At 46.1% G+C, this 17,204-nt stretch overlaps 1 protein-coding gene across 4 annotated transcripts in view; it reads left to right on the forward strand.

Moving 5' to 3' along the window:
- The first annotated feature begins 8,112 nt into the window (after positions 1–8,112).
- The window catches only part of CC2D2A (coiled-coil and C2 domain containing 2A), a 147,546-nt gene continuing 138,454 nt past the window's right edge, over positions 8,113–17,204 (forward strand). For 2 of the 4 annotated variants that reach the window (XM_060655394.3, XM_078446255.2), the window contains exons 1-3: positions 8,113–8,315; positions 13,674–13,732; positions 15,798–15,881. In XM_060655394.3, the coding sequence (XP_060511377.3) occupies positions 13,694–13,732; positions 15,798–15,881 (123 nt within the window). In that variant the 5' untranslated portion in view covers positions 8,113–8,315; positions 13,674–13,693. Of the gene's footprint in view, positions 8,316–13,673; positions 13,733–15,797; positions 15,882–16,284; positions 16,354–16,517; positions 16,571–17,204 lie in introns of those variants that run through there. The other 2 variants (XM_060655393.3, XM_078446254.2) reach the window with 2 other exon arrangements.

Genomic DNA, 17,204 nt, shown 5'->3' on the forward strand with positions numbered 1-17,204 from the left:
TCTGCTGCCTCCACTGAAAAAAAGCCGAACCCTAGAGGTGACTTGATGTCTAGGGGTTGGAAACATCCAAAGGCTTGTGACACACATGTCTGGGGCCTTGGCCAGGCTGATGCAAAGACTAAAACTTCCAAATAGAGTGTGTACCTTTCCATGTGGCCTGGCTCCCTCACACTGTGGTGGCTTCAGGGTAGTCAAACTTATATGGCAGCTCAAGGCCAGAAGCATGAAAGGTCTAGCAAGCAACATAGAAACCTCATTGTTTCTGTGACTCAGCCTCAGGAATCAGCCAGCAAGTCAGTATCACCTCCATAATACCTGATCGTCAATGAGGTTATAAGTCCGCTCAGATACAAAGGAAAGGAAAATAAACTTCATCTCTCAATGGGAAGAATGTCAAAGAATTTGAAGGTTTTGTTTTATTTTTTTTTAAGGTTTATTCGTTTTTCTGACACAGAGACAGAGCATGAGGTGGGAGGGGCAGAGAGAGAGGGAGACACAGAATCCGAAGCAGGCTCCAGGCTCCGAGCTGTCAGCACAGAGCCCTACAAGGGGCTTGAACTCACGAACTTCGAGATCATGACCTGAGCTTAAGTTGGATGCTTAACTGACTGAGCCACCCAGGCACCCCTTGGAAGTGTTGTTTTAAAACAACCAGGAAGAGGTGCCTGGGTGACTCAGTCGGTTAAGCGTCCAACTTCAGCTCAGGTGGTGATCTCACAGTTCATGGGTTTGAACGCTGAGTCAGGCTCTGTGCTGACAGCTCAGAGCCTGGAGACTACTTTGGATTCTGTGTCTCCCTTTCTCTCTGCCCCTCCCCCACTCGTGCTCTGTGCCCCTCTCTCTCTCTCAAAAATAAACATTAAAAAAAATTTTTAAACAACCACAAGGGCATACCAACATAGAGCATGGGGTTTTTATTATTCAAAATAATTTTTAAAAAGATACAACTACAGATAAGTCACAGCTTAAAAATAATAAGGAATATTTTGAAAATCCTTATGCTAATCAATTTAAAAACAAAGAAAAGCGGGGCGCCTGGGTGGTTCCCTCGGTTAAGCGTCTGACTTCGGTTCAGGTCATGATCTCACGGTTCGTGAGTTAGAGCCCCGCATCGGGCTCTGTGCTGAAAGCTTGGAGCCTGAAGCCTGCTTCAGATTCTGTGACTCCCTCTCTCTACCCCTCCCCCGGTCACACTCTGTCTCTGTCTCTCTCAAAAATAAATAAAACGTTAAAAAAAAATTAAAAAAAGAAAAGAACAATTTCCTAAAAGTATACAATTCTAAAACTGAAAGAAGAAGAAATTTAAAGCTTGAATAGGCTTATAAGCAACAAAGAAGTAGAATCAGCAGTCACAAACTGAGCTACAACCACCCCCTACCCTCCACAAATAACGTTATTCTCCAAAGAAGATCCATGATTAGCCAACAAACCCGATGGATTACAGAGCTCAACATCACTACTCATAGGGAAATGCAAATTAAAACCACAGTATGATGCCACTTCATACCTACTGGAATGACTGTCAATCAAAAACGTGGAAGATGACAAGTGTTGGCAAGGATGTGCAGAAATTAGAACCCTTGCACATGAGTGGTGGAATGCAAAATGGCGGAGCCACTGCGGAAAACAGTGGCAGTCCCTTAAAAAGGTAAACCTAGAATTACCCAACAATTCCACTCCTAGGAATCTACCTAAAAGCAGACACTTGTATGTGACTGTTCGTTGCAACATTATGCACTCTCACGGAAAGATGGAAACAACCCAAGTGCCCATCAGCAGATGAATGCAGAAGTTAACCACAAGTAGCTCTGCAAAGGAATATTAATTCAGCTTGAAAAAGAAACCATGTGCTGGCACATGCTATGACATGAATAAACCTCGAAATCCTTATGCTAAGTGAAGTGAGCCAAACACAAAAGGACAATTGTTGTATGATTCCATTCATATGAAATAACTAGACTAGGCAAATTTATCAAGACAGAGAGTGGAGATTATACATTACCAGGGGCTGGGTTAGGTCTCGAGAGGGAGAAATACAGAGTTATTGTTTAATGGTTACAGAGTTTCTATTTTGGGGTGGTGAAAATATTTTGGAAACAGATAACGGTGACTGGACGGTTGCACTATGCTGTGAATATAATACACTAATTGTACTATATTAATTGTACATATTACTATATGTACTATATTAATTGTACACTAAAATATGTATTTGAAAGTTACTAAGAGAGTAGATCGTAAAAGTTCTCATTGCAAGAGGAGGCTCTTGGGTGGCTCAGTTGGTTGAGCATTGGACTCTTGATTTCGGCTCAGGTCATGAGCCCAGGGTCGTGGGATCGAGCCCAGCATGGGCTCTGCCCTGAGTGTGGAACCTGCTTAGGATTCTCTCTCTCTCCTTCTGCCCTTCCCCTGTTCTCTCTCATGCTCTCTCTCTCTCAAAAAAAAAATTCTCATTGCGGGGTGGGGGGATGGGGGGGAATTGTAACTATGTGAGGTGATGGATGACAACTAGATTTATTGTGATCATTTTGCAATATATACAGTATCGAATTATTATGTTGCACATCTAAAACTAATACAATGTCATATGTGAAATATATCTGAATAAAACTGGGGAAAATGGTTAGAACCACAAATTTGATGTTGTATGTATTTTAACACAACAACAAAAAAATCTCATCAGATCCAAACAGTTTTAGAGACAAGTTTACAACAGATCATGTGTGCATGTGTGCGTGTGTGTGTGTGTGTGTGTGTGTGTGTGTGTGTGTGAGACAGAGAGAGAGAGAGAGAGAGAGAGAGAGAGAGAAACAGAGACAGAGACAGAGAGGCAGAGGGAGAGAGAGAGAGAGAGGGACACAGAGATTCATATATCCCTTTATCTAAATTAAAGCAAGGACAATACAAGAAAGGAAAAACAGAAGTACCATTTCACTGATGAGCCCAAAGGCAAAAATAAAATCCAAATAGTGGTAACTAAATCCAAGAATTAATTTTTCAACACAAAGGCAAAAATAAGACCCAAATAAGCGGTAACTAAATCCAAGAATTAATTTTTTAATTATCTTGGCCCAGTTTTGCGTATCCCAGAAATGCAAGAAAAACTTGGCATTAAAAAGCCTGTTAATGAGGGGCGCCTAAGTGGCTTAGTCGGTTGGGCATCCAACTTTGGCTCCGGTCATGAGCTCACAGCTCATAAGTTCGAGCCCCATGTTGGGTTCTGGGCTGACAGCTCAGAGCCTGCAGCCTGCTTCAGATTCTGTGTCCTCCTCTCTCTCTGCCCCTCCCCTGCTTGTTCGCTCTCTCCCTCTTGCTCCCTCAGAAATAAACATTAAAAAATTTTTCTTCAGAAAAAAGAAGCCTGTTAATGTAATTCACATCAAAAAAAGGAAAGAAGAAAAATCATATTTGATTACCTCAAAAGTTGCAGGAATAAAAGCTTATGATATGTGATTCAACATTTGTTCTTGATTAAAAGCTCTAGCTAGCTCAGAACACTTTACCTAAAAGAGATTTTTGCATTTTGATTTAAAACAAGTCTGCTATATTCATTTATTTTGCTTCTATAAGAAACTTTGTAAAAAATGATGTTTTTGAATTATGCTTTTTAATAATTTCAGCACATCCTGACATATATAATTCTTATGCACTGGTTTAGTTTAGTCAAATATTAAAATATCAGAGAAGTCACAATCAGAAGGTAAATTGGCTCAGGGGTGGTGAACAGATCCTATCTCTTATCATAGTTGATCACTTCAAATAGATGATCTCGTACAATAAACATCTCGTACAATAAACATGGACTGAACTGTGTCTGCCCCCAGATCTCACACGTTGGTGCCCTAATCCTTGATGCGACAGTATTTGGAGATAGGGATTTGAGGAGGTCACTAGGGTTAAATGAGGTCATAAAGATGGGGTCCTAATCTGGTAGGATCAGTGGTCTTACAAGAAGAGGAAGAGAGTTATCTCTCTCTCAATCTGAATGCACCAAGGAAAAGCCATGTGAAGATACAGATAACAAGGTGCCCATCTACAAGCCAGGAAGAGAGCTCTCACCAGAAATTAATCCACTGGCACTTTGGTCTTGGGTTTCCCAGATTATAGACTGAGAAAATAAGTCTCTGTTGTGTCAGTCATCCAGTCTATGGTGTTTTGTGAAAACGGTCAGCCTGAGCTAATTAAAACAACATTCACATTTTTTCTGTGTGTTTAGTAAGATGTACAGAATTTACTATATGCCAAGATTTGACAAATAGTAACTTATTAAAGCCTCATAACAACCCTCCGGAGCGGTTACTATCATTAACCTCATTTTACAGAGGAGGAAACTGAAACCTAGAAAAGTTAAAGAAATTGACCAAGATCCCTCTTTTCAGATCCAGCACTTACCTCTGTCCTCCCTGCTTTCCCCCGGGGCTTGCGGGACATGGGGGCCTCTTCAGTGCCCCTCCGTGTCTCCCAACTACTCTTTTAATTTCCATCTCGCATGCCACATTTTAATTTTCTAAATCTCTCTTTTACACCATTAATTCTCTTTCCAGCTCTGTCACAGTTAGTTTGACCCATCCTTTGCTTTAAAAAAAAAAAAAAAATCATGACTTTCAGGGCACCTGGGTGGCTCAGGTGGTTAAGTGTCCAACTTCGGCCCAGGTCATGATCTCACGGTTCGTGAGTTCGAGCCCGTCCAGCTCTGTGCTGACAGCTCAGAGCCTGGAGCCTGCTTCGGATTGTGTCTCCCTCTCTCTCTGAACCTCCCCTGCTTGCACTCTCTGTCTCTCTCTGTCTCTCAAAAATAAACATTAAAAAATAATATTAAAAATAAATAAATAAAATGAGGGGCACCTGGGTGGCTCAGTTGGTTGAGCATCCGACTTCAGCTCAGGTCATGATCTCACTGTTTGTGAGTTTGAGCCCCACATCTGGCTCTCTGCTGACAGCCCAGAGCCTGGAGCCTGCTTCAGATTCTGTGTCTCCCTCACTCTCTCTGTTCCTCCCCTGCTCATGCTCTGTCTCTCTCTCACAAATAAATAAACATTAAAAAAATTAAAATTGGGGCGCCTGGGTGGCCCAGTCGGTTAAGCCTCCGACTTCAGCTCAGGTCATGATCTCGCGGTTTGTGAGTTTGAGTCCTGCGTTGGGCTCTGTGCTGACAGCTCAGAGCCTGGAGACTGTTTCAGATTCTGTGTCTCCCTCTCCCTCTGCCCCTCCCTTGCTCACGTTCTGACTCTCTCTGTCTTTCAATTATAAATAAGCATTAAAAAAATGTTTTAATTAAAATAAATAATAAATACGTAAAACAAAATTAAAAAATCATGACTTTATCAATCATTTCTAAAGCTCTAGCTGATTCTTTTTCACATTTGCCTCATCTGTTTGATAGTATCTCACTCTTCTTTCATAATTTCAAAGCATCCCTATAAATTCTTCTATGATCATTGTTTTTTTAATATTCTCCATCTGATTATTGTATGATCAGAAGCTCTTGCATATCTAATTGTGCCCTCTGATTGTCTTCAGACTTGTGATTATTTCCTGTTGTGTTGGCTAACTTCGGATTGTGAGCTCATCTTCAACAAGGTTTATCCACAGCTTTCCTGAACTAAGTACTTGAAGATATAATCCTCCAGGAAAGTTCTGTATCTGCCTTTGCCCAGCACCCCATGGGATACAGTAGCTTGAGATTACCTTTTAAAATTTGTGGCTTAGGGGGTGCCTAGGTGGCTCAGTAGATTAAGCGTCCAACTCTCGGTTTCAGCTCAGGTCATGCTCTTGCAGTGTCATCAGTTTGAGCCCCACATCAGGTTCTGTGCTCACGGTACAGAGCCTACTTGGGGTTCTTTCTCTTCTCCCTCTCTTTCTGTCTCTCCCTGACTCATGCTGTCTCTGTCTCTCTCTAAACAAATAAATCAACTTAAAAAATTCTTTTAAAATTTTTCACCTAGGAGACTCCTAAACAATATAGATAGCACAAATAAATCAAACGGTATAGTGCAAGCCAATAGTTATGAATTCTCTGAAGAATATTTTTCCCACCACAACTGAAGCACAAACTGAGGAGTTTTGTTGTCTCCTTGTGTGATTATTAGATACTAAATAGTATATTTTAACCTAAAGATTTACTCTTTCACCTCTGAGACTTTTTCTTATATTATTTCTTTGTTAGCTCTATCTTCTCATTTTCTCGGTTCTCTCTTTCTATGACTACAAGTGTGTTATTTCTTAACCTGAGATCCCCTCATTTTCTCCATAATGCTTTTTTGCAAGGGCAATATGCTAGTTTTTCACTGGAGGATCCAGAAATGTCAGTATCTGGGGTCTGTTCTTTGTGACCAGAAAATAATTTTCCATGTTTTCTAGATTGGTGCTGCTGGAGGTGACACAAGGAGAGCCAAAGGTTACTTCAGTTCTGTGAGAAGGAAAGGACCTTGCCTCCTCTCCATTTCCTGCCCAGTTTTCAGCCCTGAGACGCACCCACCTTCTGCTGTACCTGGGAACTTGTGGTCAGAGTGTCTCTGGCTCAACTTCCCTTGAGGAGTAGCTTCCAATCCCCTTTGGAGGTGGGGGGGGTGGGGGAGGGGGAAACAGAAAAGGGGGAGTAAGGAGGATGAGCATATTTCCAGGCTGCCAGGAGTAAGGGAGGGTCCTGAGGATCTAACTCCTCTATGCATAGCTGTTCACATCTTCGTGAATTTTCAGCCCCACTTGCCTTGGTATCTGACTAGATTCGTTTGCAGGGGAGGCCGTAACAAAGTACCACATACACGGTGAGAAATGCATTGTCTCACTATTGTGGAGACTAGAGGTAAGAAATCAGGTGTTACAAAATAAACAGGGGTGTCCTGGTGGCTCACTTGGCTGAGCATCTGACTCTTGGTTTTGGCTCAGGTTGTGATCTCACGATTCATAACATCGAGCCCCATGGCACCCTCAGCACCCTGACGGTGTGGTGCCTGCTTGGAATTCTCTCTGTCCCTCACTCTGCACTCCTCCCACTCATGTTTGCTCTCTCTCTCTCTCAAAGAAGTAAATCAACAAAAATAAATAAATAAGTAAATGTTAAAAAATAAACAAAATAATATAATATAAAATATAAAGGAAATCAGGTATTGGCAGGATCTGTTTCTTCTGAGGGCTGTGAGGGAGAGTCTGTTCCGGTCCTCTCTCCCAGCTTCTGGGGGCTGCAGTCCTCCCTTAGCTTGTAGATGTTGCTCTCTCTGGGTCTTCACATCATCTTTCCCGTGTGCATGTCTGTCTCTGTCCCCAAATATCCCCTTTTTATAAGGACACAGTCATATTGGATTAGGGCCCACCCTAATGACCTCTTTTTAAATTGATTGTGTCTGTAAGGACCTCTCTCCAAATAAGGTCACATTCAGAGGCCCTGGGAGCTAGGGCTCCAACATACCTTCTTTTGTAGGGACAGGATTCAACCCCCACCCTCCTGAACCTAGTCCTGACCCTCTCTGGAATTCTGTAGAATGGATGGGCTCATTTCTCCTCCCCCCACACACAGATACACATGCAAAGACACACACACACACACACACACACACACACACACACACAGGGTACACAGGTGGATACATTTATACACACACACACACACACCAGAAAGGTTGGAGTGTGGCTTTTCTTGGTCTATCCATTCCATTTCTCTTCCATGTGCTTTGCCACTTCTCCCATGACCTTTGCTTTTTTTTAAGCCAATACCATTTATATCCTCTTTGAGCAATCTCAGTGGGATTCCGAAAATACGCAAAGATTAATCCTGGACATCCAGCCTCCACATTTAACTGGAAAATATTCACCGCTGCCCAGCAGCACCGCCCAGAACCTTGGCTGCAAATAAGTCAGGTGCACCGCCCACTCATGGTGACCTTTCGTGATTCTAAACCTCCCGCATCTGAGCATCGCCTGTCTCTTGCCAGAAATGCCCAGTGACCCTGATGACATAAGGGAGGGCGTGCTTCCTAAAGCCCCCCCACCTGACTTCTGATCAGCTGCCCCCAGCTGGTTCCTGTCTGTGCTGGGCTCCTCTGTTCCCCCAGCATGCTCCGCTACTGGAAGTCACCTGTCACTTTAAAAGAAAAAAAAAAAAAAGCCGGAGTGACCTCCCTTAGGAACGTGTTGCTAAGCGGGTGTTTTTGCTCCCAGAGCTTCAGCCTCCCAGGGAGCAGCCCTGGGTCCGCCCCAACGTTCAGCCTTTCCCTTTGGACTCTTTCAGAAGATTCGACAGCAAGACTCCGTCTCTCCCCACTTTCCTTTCATCCCAGGAAGCGGAATCTGCAAAGCGCTTTGTAAAGTTGCTTAAGGTAACCAGTTCTTTCCGGGGAGCAGGGCTGCAGCAAGGGCGTCCTGCCCTCGTGACCCCGGCTTGGAGCTCAACCCCTCAGTCCCCCCTTAGCCGATTTCATGAATTGTGAGTGTAGGGGTTCTCACCACTAAGATTTACGTTTTACTTTCTGGAATTGAAATCATAGAGCGTCAGTTGGGCTGCTTTGATTTGAGCGGCTGTCTGATGTCTGGCTCTCAGGGCCGCTGGGTGGAATCCCTCCCACAGGGTTGCTCGGCTTCCGTCTTGGGACTTTCCTGCCATCCTGTCGCATTCCTGTCTCCCAGAAACATTTGCTGCGGGTTGCGTCTCTGAGTGTCTCAGTTCACGTTGGTCCAAGGGGCAAAGTGCCACTCATTTCAGGCTTCGTTTTTCTTGGCATTAGGCAGAGGAAGAGTCATTACAGACAAAGGGATGAGGATCACTGCTCCAAGAGACCACAAGAAAATCTGCGGGCTGGTATTTACACTTACAGTTTGCCTCCATTGCAAAGAGGCGCTATGGAAAGCTAACAAGGTCTTGTGGGAAGTGCACGCCTGTTATTGGATTTTCATATAACCTCTTCTACAAATAAATTCGGCTCCAGAATGAAATCTGTCTCTTAGAGCTCGTGTAGAGTCATTCGCTCACACGTTTATCGAGCATGAACAAGGTGCCAAGCAACGGGCTGAAGTTCAGAGCAACCAGAAATGCATTAGACCAGCTCAGAAGCACAGAGTCTGTGCAGAAGACAGCCCTATAAACGGAGGCTAGCAGTACAAGGAGCTAAGTACCGTAAGATATTGATAAAAGTGTCGAGTGTGCTTGAAACACAACAGATGACTCCCAGAAAGGGCCTGGGATCACTTAGTTCATCACGTGAACGCACTGGGCATATACCACAGAGCGCAGCTCAAGTGTGGCATTTATATGCACTCTGCCAGGGTGACATGTGTTACATCGAGCCGATTGGATGATTCCATAAAGCTATCTGTCACCAACCTCAGACAAAGGGAAGCTGTGGCTGGAATGCTTTGTAGACTCAGATAATGAATTTAGAAGCAGTGTGTGTGGCACCTGCCAGGGGTCCAGTCTCCAACCCTAATAGGGTAGGGCAGAAAAAGCTAAGCACCATACGCAGGGAGGAAATACCCATGGGCATGAGGGCAGGGGAGGGCTTCAGAAGCACCACAAATGGAAACAGAAAGGAAACTCCCCTGGGCCCAGCTGGGGGAAGGGAAAGAGGGGACCTTGGGTTTTGGAGCCAGGAGGTTGAAGGTGGGAACCACAAATGGTAATGGGGGACTTGAATGTCACCTCAGGTCTTTCTTGTGATTCTCCTTCTGTCCCCTAAGCTCTTTTTCCATCCCCACTCCTTTTTCTACTTTCCTTCTCTAACATCACCTTTTCTTAAAAACCATACCGATATAGGGGCGCCTGGGTGGCTCAGTCGGTTAAGCGGCCGACTTCGGCTCAGGTCACAATCTCGCGGTCCATGAGTTCGAGCCCGGCGTCAGGCTCTGTGCTGACAGCTCAGAGCCTGGAGCCTGTTTCGGATTCTGTGTTTCCCTCTCTCTGACCCTCCCCCGTTCATGCTCTGTCTCTCTCTGGCTCAAAAATAAATAAACATTAAAAAAAATTTATTTTTTAATAAATAAATAAATAAATAAATAAATAAATAAATAAAACCATACCAATATCGAGAGCCTGGTCCATGCTAGGCATTTTACCATACAGTCTATCATTTAGCCCTTAAACGATAATCTTGGAGGTAGGAATTTTGCAAATTTACAGGCGAAGAAATGTATCTCAGAGAGGCGAAGGCATTTGCCCAAGATCACACAGCTGAGAAGTAGAGCTAGAATTGGGACCCAGGTTCATTTAATTTTTCACAAAGGTCTCACTATTTCTATACACCCGTGTTTGCACTGTTTTGGAATAGGACACTCACATTGTGTTAATTTTTTTTAAGCAGCCCAAGGTCAGATGCAGTGCATCTCTTATAACACACCTTCATCCTTTTGCCTACATCCTGTAGAACTTGTCACAGGGTCCTCTGGGTAGGGCTCTGATGCACTCAGCACCCTCAGAGACAGTCCATTTGTTTGGACAAAGGTCTCAGCAGTACCTTCCTAGAAAACTGTCTTTGGTTTTCAGCACGAAGTTAAATAAATCATTGACCTCAAGTAGCCACAGCCCTTTCTCACTGGGGCAATACTCCACAGCTTTCAATTGTACATATTTCCAGAAGACTGAACTAGCATAGATTGGTTCCTGATATGATCACAAAACAGGGATCAATGGCGAGACAGAGAGTAGAGGGGCATGGGGAAGACTGTGGAATCACCAAGTCTTGGGGTCAAATTCTGAATGTGACATTTAATAACTATAACCTTGGACAAATCGTGTATCCTGCCGGAGGTTAACCTCAGAGGAAACCTTGGTCCCTCAGAGGTGAATTGAGGCACGAGGAACTGAACTAGAAGTCTTGTTGTAAGGTCTGGTGGTACCTTGCATCTAGACATAGCACAAAATAAGTCTGCGGTAAATCATGGCTCCTATTTGGATATTGCCAATAGGAATATATTAACAAGTGCTCAATGCATTTGGTGATGACAAGCTACATATTAAAGTCGAACAGTATTGATTTATCTTCTCTTAGGAACCGTGCTCATGAAAAAATAAATTTTGATGTCATTTGATTTCCTTAGAAACTCATTCAAAGGTAATGATCAGGAAAGAATGAGGAGAAAAAAATCAACTCTGTTACATTTTTCATTCTTACTTCTATTTACTTCATATATGACTTTTTTTTTTTTACTTATTGAGGAAGAATCTTTCTTTCCTAAAATACATCAGTTCTTTTTTTTTTTCCCCAGCTCATAATTACCGGGGTTGTTTACTAGAGAGTTTTCGTGTCCTTGGGTATTTCATTCTTATCCTCTGCCCCTCATTCCTTCTAGATCACCTCCTCATCCTATTATTTTCTGAACTGCTGACATCAGTTTCCTTCCTCCATTTCTGGTAGCCTGTGAGGAGGTCTGGAGAGGAGACAACAGATTTCCAGATGCTTTGTTTCCCTTTAATATGCTAATTCCCCATCAGGGTCACTGCAACCTTGAACACCTCAGATGAGCTGCTTAAATGACAAGGCCTAGCTGAGATTCAGATTCCAGGATATTAGGAAGGGCTTACAACTTGTCAGCCCTGGTGTTTCTCCCCACGCCCTCTCTCCTTTGATCTTCTCAGCAGCCCAGAGAGGACAATGAAGATTTAAAGGGCTCCAGAATGGGGACATGGAAGACACAGCCAATAAGTAATGATTTAGTCATTCATTTAAAACACATTTTTTGAATGTCTCCTAGGCTCTGGAGGTAAACAATGAGCAAATGTCCCTGCCCTCTTATAGCTTATATTCTAACAGGGATGGGCAGACAATAGCAAATAAGTATATATGTCGGCTGGTGACAAGTACTATGGAAAAAAGAAATCATCATGAGATAGTTAGAGAATTCCAGGAAGGTGAGGGAAGCAGATTACCATTGTATTATGAGTGTTCTGGGAAGACTTCTCTGAAGGGTCTCTGTAGGGCCTTCAAGGAATTAAAAGAAACAGAGAGCCTTGCCGTTATCTTGGGCAAGAGAGGTCCCGGCAGAGGGAACAGCAAGTGCAAAGGCCCTGAGACCAGAGGATTTAAGTGCAGATCATGGAGCGCCTTGTAAGCAATGGAAAGGGTTTTGGATTTTACTCTGTTGGGAAAAAGAAGTCATTGGATTTTGAGTGCAGAAATGACATGACTGCACTTGAATTTTAAACAATTCACTCTCTTCAGTGTAAAGAACAACCTGTGGGTGAGCAAGGTGAGAAGCAGAGAAGTTAGGAGGGTCTTGCAAGAAGCCATGCGAGAGACAATGGTGCCTGACCGGGTGATAACAGTGGAGGTGGATAGAGGAGGTTGGATTCTCCATATAATTTGAAGGCAAAGCCGGCAGGATTTCCATGGATTGCACGTCGTGTGTCATGCGAAAGTCAGAGCAGAGTCAGGAATGACACGATATGGCGTATGTCTGAGGTTTCTGGCCTCAGACAAATGAGTTCTGTTTATTGCCACAAGGAAGGTTGCAGGACAAGCAGATCAGGGGGCGATGACAAGGAGCTTCATCTGGGGCATGTTAAGCCAAGTGAGTATCCATCAAGCACCTGGATATTTGAGTCTGGAGCTCTGGGGAGGTGTGCAGTCCCTGAGTGCAAGTCTGGGGGGCACCAGTAGACGGATGGCATTTAAAGCCAAGCGACGGGGTAAGACCACCGATGGGATGGGTACGGGTAACGCAGACCCCACCGTGTGGTGATTAAGAAGATAGAGACAGACCAGCTTAGGAGTCTGAGAGGGGGTAGAAATGATAAACCAAGAAAGAACATATCCCAGAAGCCAAGTGAAGAGACCGTTTCAGGAAAAATCAGGTGATGGGTCACTTTCATTACTGACCCACTGAGAGTCAAATAAGATGAGCACTGAAGAATGATCATTCGATGTGGTGACGCAGAGTCACTGGGACCCTGACAGGAGCAGGTTCAGGGGCTGCTGGGCCCAGCAAACCTATCCAGGAAGAGAAGGTGTGAGGAACTTTCCTGTAGAAGGTTGAAAAATTGAACACTAGCTAGAAAGAGAAGTGGAGTCCAGAGACAGCCCTTTTAAAGAAGGGGCCAATCACAGCACTTTGTTCATGGAAGGAAATGAGCCAACAGAGCAGGAAGAAGTGATTATCCAGGGGAAAGGGGAAATTTTCAGCCCAAGGTCGTGGAGGAGGAATGTGCTGGGGCCTAGTGCACAGGCTGAGGTCCCAGCCTAGATGGGAGCAGAGGCAGGCAGGGTACAAGTGGAGGCAGAAGATGTAACCTGACTCCGCGGGTGGGGGAGGGGCAGGGGATGGACCCCCCCCCCCCCCCCCCCCCCCGCCCCCTTCATCTCTCTGTTCAGTGAAATGAGAACCAAGGCCAAGGGGAGAGAGTGAGGAGGGGGTGGGAAGGTGGAGGTTTGAAGGGAGAGGAGAGGCTATGAACTGGACTCCTCTGACTCCAAGGGCAGAATTTCCTCACTCCCACCTGCTGCCCAGTGGCACCAGGTTCATTGCTGGGCTCATTGCCAGGCCCACGGGGCCAGAAGGGTCTGGCATCCTTCCTTTTCCTCTGGGGCTCATTTCCACCAATCTGGGTCTGCAAGCACATATTCCTTGGGAATGGACCGTCTGCTCTAACACGGAGGTCAGCCTCATAGACATCGGTAGTAAGAACGATGTTTCACTGATTTTCAAAGGCCTGACTTCTTTGTTTTGTTTTGTTCTGATTCCCTGTCCAGGAGCAGACACTGCAGCCAAAATGAATCCCAAGGAAGAAAAAGTGAAAATAATCACAGAGGTAAGCGGTTGCTTAGATGTCCCCTGAAGGTGTGGCTGTGTGTGCATTGCACACGTCTTTGTGAGGGAGGAAGTTAGGCCAGCAACAGGCCTTTATTGCACGCCTACTGAATGCAGAGGGCGCTATGTCAGGCACGCGGTGGAGACGGGGCCTGATGGCGTAAGAAACGCGTCCCTGCAGACATTCCAGGGGCTCACCTCTACACGAATATGCTCTGAAGCTGCCCGGTCACCATTTCGTGACACACAGCTGTTCGGAGTGACCACCTGCTACTGAGTCAGCTCTGCGGCAGCACATTGATTTGTAGAAAACTTCATGCTGAAGGAACCAGTTGTAGATTATAACCACCAGTAAAATCCCGTCTCGTGGAGTCCTGCCATTTCTAACTCATCGTGTACAAACCATCATTAAACACTATCTACACCAGAGAAGGGAGCCCGTCTCCTACTTGGAGACCACAGACCTCAGCACGGAGGAGAAAGTCTCTCAGCCCCAGCTTCTCTCCTGTCTGCAGGGCCGGCTGACTTGAGACCATAGAGGCCGAAACAGAGAAGACACGCTGTTTTCTAAAGCCTAAAGGAACCACATTACCCAGCTACAACCACACAGGTTAACTTTAAGCAAGATATCAAGTACCTTCAAACCACATAAATCTACATCCTCTTATTCACGCCACGAATATTTATTGTGTCGCTGGTCCCTGGGGATACCGCAGCAATACAAAAACCCTGTGCCCTCAGGGAGTTTCCGTTCTATCTGATTTGAGGTCCTACTGGACAGTTTTCCACTGATAGAGAATCAAAACATTATTGGAAAGCAAAATAAACTAAAACAAAGCAATTAAAAAGGCCTAGATTTCCTCACAAATCCATTCTAGCCAGTGAGAACTGAGACATGAACTAAGGACCACACTTGCACACCAAAATGTTAGCAACATTTTATAATCTAAGTTGGTGAACCCCTAAGCTAAGAATACTCCCTACCTGGGGACCCTGAATCAGGAGGCCCAGTGAGGATGGGGCTTTCACCCAGAGGATGAATCAGAGATCTCAGGTCCCTTGGACAAAAGACAAGCCCAAGCTATGCCCATTGGCCGGTCAGGACGTGGGTTCCCTCCACCAACAAAAGTTCTCATCTTCTCTAACCTCCACGGCCAAGGGCAGGATGTGCAGTTGGAGGCTGACTCAGCAACCTGCTTGACATTTCTTTGAAATCTTAAATCTTATCATTAAAATCCACCCTTTGTGTTCCAAGTTTCCTTCAGTATTAAAAAAAAAAATCCCAATTTCACTTTGAACACCTTTCTAATGAACTCGGTGTAACAGGGAGAGGTTCCAGGTTTACCTTGCAATTCTTCTACGCCCAGAGGTGGTGCCCCAGTTTGCAGAGGTCTAGGACCAGAGAAGTTTGCAGCTTGAACACTTCAGAGCAGTCAGCTCTAACATCTTCTCGCTAAAACTTTAGAAAGCGTCATGAGGAAAAAGAAAAAGAAAAAGTTTGCACTGTGAAAGAATTTCTGTTTTCAAGAAAACCCACGAACTTTGTCTTTGAATTGAGACTTCGTGACGATTTAACATATATCCTTATTATTCTGTACCTGAGACTGAGGCTGGGGGCAGAGGAACCCGGCCCTTGAAACCCCTGGTTTGATTCCCATGTCATCCTGTGCTGGGGTCCTCTGTCTGGCCAGACCAGCTGGCCTGGCAGGGTCCCTTGTTTTTGGCCTTCATTAGATTGTGAGTTTTGAGGGCAGCAAGGATCTGTGTGTCCCCAGGGCCAGAAGCACGGCGGATGTCGTAGGGGTGAACGATGGAGGCTCCAAGATCATCTCATGTTTCCATTTGGATACAACTTTTCAAGACCATGTCTGCTTTGAGAAGAGTAAAGGCTGGTAGCTGCTTAGACCATGTCAACTGTCCCTTCGCCCATACTCAACTTCAGGGGTGGGGGCAGGATGGTGATTTTAATTTTAATATGTAAAATGCACCCCTCTTCCTCTCTTACCGCCATTCCCCAACTTACACACAGACTCAGTGACCACTCTTCCATTTACATTTTTACAAAGGAGTTCGATGAAAATGATGAGGATACAGGTGTGGGAAGCCAGAAGAAGACCTCAAAGATGGCAAGACAGAAAAGGAAGAAACGGGTATGTGGTGCTGGGGGCCCTGTGTCTGCCTGTGCATCGGCCTGCCAATTGACAAGGTGTGGGCACCCTCAGGGGACCACACATCCTCCCCGGGGCACCCTGGAAAAGACAAGGGTGCAGGGGGAAGGTGCAGGGTGTGGGACCTGTGTGGGGCCTTAAGGGTGACCCTCACAGGGACGCTGTGGTCAGTACCCCGGGCATTTTCCCTCCGAGGTTTCTCCCATCTCCTGAGAGAAGCCCAGAAAAGAGGGACGGAGGCTTTTTACTGTTGTCCTCAAAGGCCATGAACTGAGGCCGGCGATAGATGGCAGTGCAGGATTACTAATCATGGGGCGCTCCCCCTTTCTCCAATTCCAAGCCCGAGCTCAGCTTCGGTCTAAACCAGAGCGCCCGCCCCCCGCCACCTCCAGCTCTCCTCAGAAGTGACCCTCCTCGGCTGAGAGCATCCCCCTGCAAGGCCAGCCTTCTCAAGGTAAATAACGCCCCCCCCCACCGGCCAGGAGCCCCTGTCCTCTGAGGAGGGGAGGCAGGGAAGATCTCTTTGGAGGGGCAACTTGCTTGGAAGCATCGAGATGCCAGCAGGGGAGGGAAGGAAGGGAGCGCCATTTTGAGCCAGCACCCACGTGATGGGGCTGCCTGGAGAGGGTGGCTGGGACGTGAGGAGGTGTGGACGCGGGGAAGGCACCGAGGTAGCCGCAGTCGGGGGACAAGCCCCCTCTCTGTGCCCCACCGCACTCCGGTGGGGCCAGCTGGGCCGAGGGGCGGCCTCTGCTTGCGCAGCTCGCAGCTCGGGTGGAGCAGCCGGGGGAGGAGGGGGGCGGCCAGCCACGTGGCCAGTCTCTCTGGCCACTCAGGGAGCTTTGACCCCTTCCTGCAGGGTCCCCCAGAGGCTCTGCAGCCAGGGCAGGCGACCCAGAGTACCGCCGGACGGGTGCACGTCCTTAGCTACTGGGCCACAGGCACAGGAGAGAGAGGCAGGGACCGGGAGGGGGGAGCATGGTACCTGGCACTGCCCTCCTAGGCACCGGCTCCTGGATGTAACCCGTGCAGGAGCCCAGACTGCAGACCTCGGAGCAGGAGAGGTTTGGGGGGGCGTTGGAAGAAATCCAGAGTACTGTCGCTTAACCCCAGAGGCACCTCAGAATGGAATCTGGGAGGTTTTTTTTTTTTCCAGTTGGTGCCTGGGGTCCACCCCAGACCATTTATTTGAATCACAATGCCCCGTGCTTTGCACCGTGGCCGATACAAAGTAGCATCTCGGTGCACCGGCTGTCTTCAACTCCCTTGTCCTACAGATGAAGAAGGAAGGAAGCGAGGAAGTTG

Source organism: Panthera onca, chromosome B1, assembly GCF_046562875.1.
Source record: "Panthera onca isolate mPanOnc1 chromosome B1, mPanOnc1 haplotype 2, whole genome shotgun sequence".
In the NCBI taxonomy this organism is placed as follows: domain Eukaryota; kingdom Metazoa; phylum Chordata; class Mammalia; order Carnivora; family Felidae; genus Panthera; species Panthera onca.